General features: G+C 36.8%; 1 protein-coding gene across 1 annotated transcript in view; it reads left to right on the forward strand.

The window, feature by feature from the left end:
• The first annotated feature begins 1,416 nt into the window (after positions 1–1,416).
• Positions 1,417–3,332, forward strand: part of LOC107101247 (troponin T, slow skeletal muscle-like) — a 9,217-nt gene continuing 7,301 nt past the window's right edge. Inside the window, exons 1-4 of the mRNA XM_015400088.1 lie at positions 1,417–1,539; positions 1,639–1,716; positions 2,912–3,025; positions 3,109–3,218. Of these exons, the coding sequence (XP_015255574.1) occupies positions 1,441–1,539; positions 1,639–1,716; positions 2,912–3,025; positions 3,109–3,218 (401 nt within the window). The 5' untranslated portion in view covers positions 1,417–1,440. The remainder of the gene's footprint in view (positions 1,540–1,638; positions 1,717–2,911; positions 3,026–3,108; positions 3,219–3,332) is intronic.

Genomic DNA, 3,332 nt, shown 5'->3' on the forward strand with positions numbered 1-3,332 from the left:
GTAACAAGAATAGTCATAAAATTACGGGAATAAAGTCGAAAAAATACGTGAATAAAGATGTACAATTACGAGATTCAAGTTGTAACGAGAATAGTCATAAAAGTACGAGAATAAAGTCGTAACAAGAATAGTCATAAAATTACGGGAATAAAGTCGAAAAAATACGTGAATAAAGATGTACAATTACGAGATTCAAATTGTAACGAGAATAGTCATAAAAGTACGAGAATAAAGTCGTAACAAGAATAGTCATAAAATTACGGGAATAAAGTCGAAACAATACGTGAATAAAGATGTACAATTACGAGATTCAAGTTGTAACGAGAATAGTCATAAAAGTACGAGAATAAAGTCGTAACAAGAATAGTCAAAAAATTACGGGAATGAAGTCAAAACAATACGTGAATAAAAATGTACAATTACGAGATTCAAGTTGTAACGAGAATAGTCATAAAAGTACGAGAATAAAGTCGTTACAAGAATACTCAGAAAATTACGGGAATAAAGTCGAAACAATACGTGAATAAAGACGTACAATTACGAGATTCAAGTTTTAACAAGAAAAATCCTAAAAGTACGAGAATAAAGTCGTAACAAGAATAGTCATAAAATTACGGGAATTTTTATTATTTGTGCAGATATGTATACAATACTTAAATATCATGCAGTTTAGCTCCATGTTGTTTTTAAGAAGACGCCACATTATACAGTAGAATGAAAAAAGAAATCTGGCATCTGTTGGATTTAACACTACTGTATTGTTTCATGAGAACTTAAAGGAATGTGAAAATATAAGATAATACATGCAAATTCAGATGTAATATTTGACTTGATTAAAACAAAATAAATAAATATTTTTTTGCGACAGCAGGTTAATAAAAATCGTAAATGAGACATGAGGTCACAAAGGTCAATTAGCAAAAATGAGGCATCGTTATGTTATCTTGTGGACTGAGAGACGGATGTGAGATTCTTTTGAATTTTAGTTCTAATCTTTTTTTATTCAACTGACTTAAACGGTTGTCGATGTTACCATGGCAGGGAGGAATTCACACATACTCAAATCATATTGCAAAAAACTGAAATCTAAGGATGTCAATAACTCCATTGTTTTCTTGAATTGGGGAGGTAAGTGAGGCGCTTTGCCAATGGAATAAAAAAAATTTACATTTGAAATAAGAAAAAAAAACACTTCAGTGTCTTAACACAAGTCCATTATATTTAATAATGTTAATTTAACAGTAAAAGTCCTCATTCCATTGGAAGCTTATCTGTTTACTGACTCAAATTTACAGCAAATAGGCTCTTTTTAAGAAATTTTTACTCAGATTGTTTTTGCAGTGCAAATGGTTCGGTGTCTGAGGCTCTACATTTCTTTCATTAATTGTGACTTTGTTGTTCATTGTTTCATTGCTTTGCCAGGACATCCACAGGAAGCGTATGGAAAAGGACTTATTGGAGCTGCACACCCTGATTGATGCTCACTTTGAGCAAAGGAAGAAGGATGAGGAGGAACTAATTGGTCTGAAGGATCGCATTGTGAGATTGCTTTTAAGATTATTGCTTGTCTCCAAGACTCCAAATTGGTTTTCAAATAAATGAGAAAGTAGACGATTGCTAAGTATTTTTTCCCCTCAGGAACGCCGTCGAGCTGATAGGGCTGAGATCCAGAGGGTTAGAGCAGAGAAGGAGAAAGACCGGCAGATCCGGATCGCGGTAAAGGCCGAGTTTTCTTTACCTGTTTGAAACAGTAAATCCTCAGTTTAACTGTCACTTGCAGCTTATGTTTAACATTTGCACTGCTTTGCAAACACCTCTGTAACCATTTTTTCACATTTTGTTATGATATAATAACTAACTTGATTGTATTTTAGAGGATCGTATGTCACAGATCAGCACAAAGTGGTAAAGTGAAAATAAATAAATACATGGTTCTCTGCACTATAGAAAAAAATCAAAAAGTGATATATGTTTATTGATACAGGGCCCTTTTACACTGATACCCCGCAGTAAAAAACGTTGCCTCATTTGTCTTCAAAAGTATCTGTAAACTTTGTAAACTCCTACGCCCATAGCCTTTCAGCCAGGCCAAAATCTCCCTCTAACGACCCTCTTTCAGAGACATAGACATGTATCAGGTATTACAGGCTAACAACTAACTCAAACGACCTCTATTCAAAAGGGGCGGACCCGCTCGTCCAGTTGCACGTTTTCTAAACCAAAACAAAGTGTTTTTGGTCCAACCTGTAAAAACTTTACGCTATTTCTGACACTTTGAAATAAAAAAGAATCTTGGATGGGAGGCAAAACGTCTTCAAAATTGGAAACAAAGTCCAGTGGGGTTTTTTTTTCAACTTTTTTTGGAATGACTATGACCAATAGTCTAGATGTAAAAAAAAGCAGAAAAAAGAAGGGGGGGATGGTGGAATTGTTTTTTTGGAAGCATACATAGCCTGATTAATATACTGTAGTCTATCAACCTAAAGCAAGTTTGGTTGTTATGTACATGTCAGGTATGCCGGTCATTGACCTTAACCAAGGCACCTTATAGAGGAGCTGCACCCTGTCCCTGGACTGCAATGACTATCACTGCCCCTAAATAGTTAGGGACAAATACAGGCGACAAATCTCCCACTGTGATCAGATTCATAGTCATGGAAGGTCACTTCTTTGATTTGATTTCTTTTGCTCAGGCTACTCCTAAGCCCACAGCCAGGTTAATCTTGAAAGGGCAATATTGTTGCCATTACTGTTAATGTGCCCTATTTGTTGGTACTCGCTGCTACCATACCACCATTTTAGTGCTGGATAGGGGCCCCGCCCGATACTAGTATCGGTGCAACACTAATACGTATATATATATATATATATCAATCTATGCAATCCATTCCTCATACATACACTTTTGCAGGAGGAGCGTCACAGAAAAGAGGAAGAGGAGGCCAAAAAGAAGGCAGATGATGATGCCAAGAAGAAGAAAGTGCTAACTGGCATGGGAGCCAACTTTGGAGGCTTCCTGACCAAGGTCAGTCACTTGTTTTCAGGCGGGTTGATGAGGAGAACAGGACAGAGCAGAGGGTGACGATGTGGGGTTCAACTCTGTTCCAGGCTGAGTCGAGGAAGAGCAAACGGCTGACAGGCAGGGAGATCAAAAGGAAGACACTGGCTGATAGACGGCAGCCTTTAGGCATCGATAATATGAGAGAGGATGGTTTAAGGTGAGTGGCGTTCTTTTTTTATTTTGGAGATAATGCTTGTCAAGCAGAGGCTAATCAGGAAACATGGTCATATTTTTGAACAAAAGTATAGGCACTGTTGTTAAAAACTATTAA

This window comes from Cyprinodon variegatus, unplaced genomic scaffold, assembly GCF_000732505.1.
Source record: "Cyprinodon variegatus isolate N-32 unplaced genomic scaffold, C_variegatus-1.0 Scaffold1069, whole genome shotgun sequence".
Classification (NCBI taxonomy): domain Eukaryota; kingdom Metazoa; phylum Chordata; class Actinopteri; order Cyprinodontiformes; family Cyprinodontidae; genus Cyprinodon; species Cyprinodon variegatus.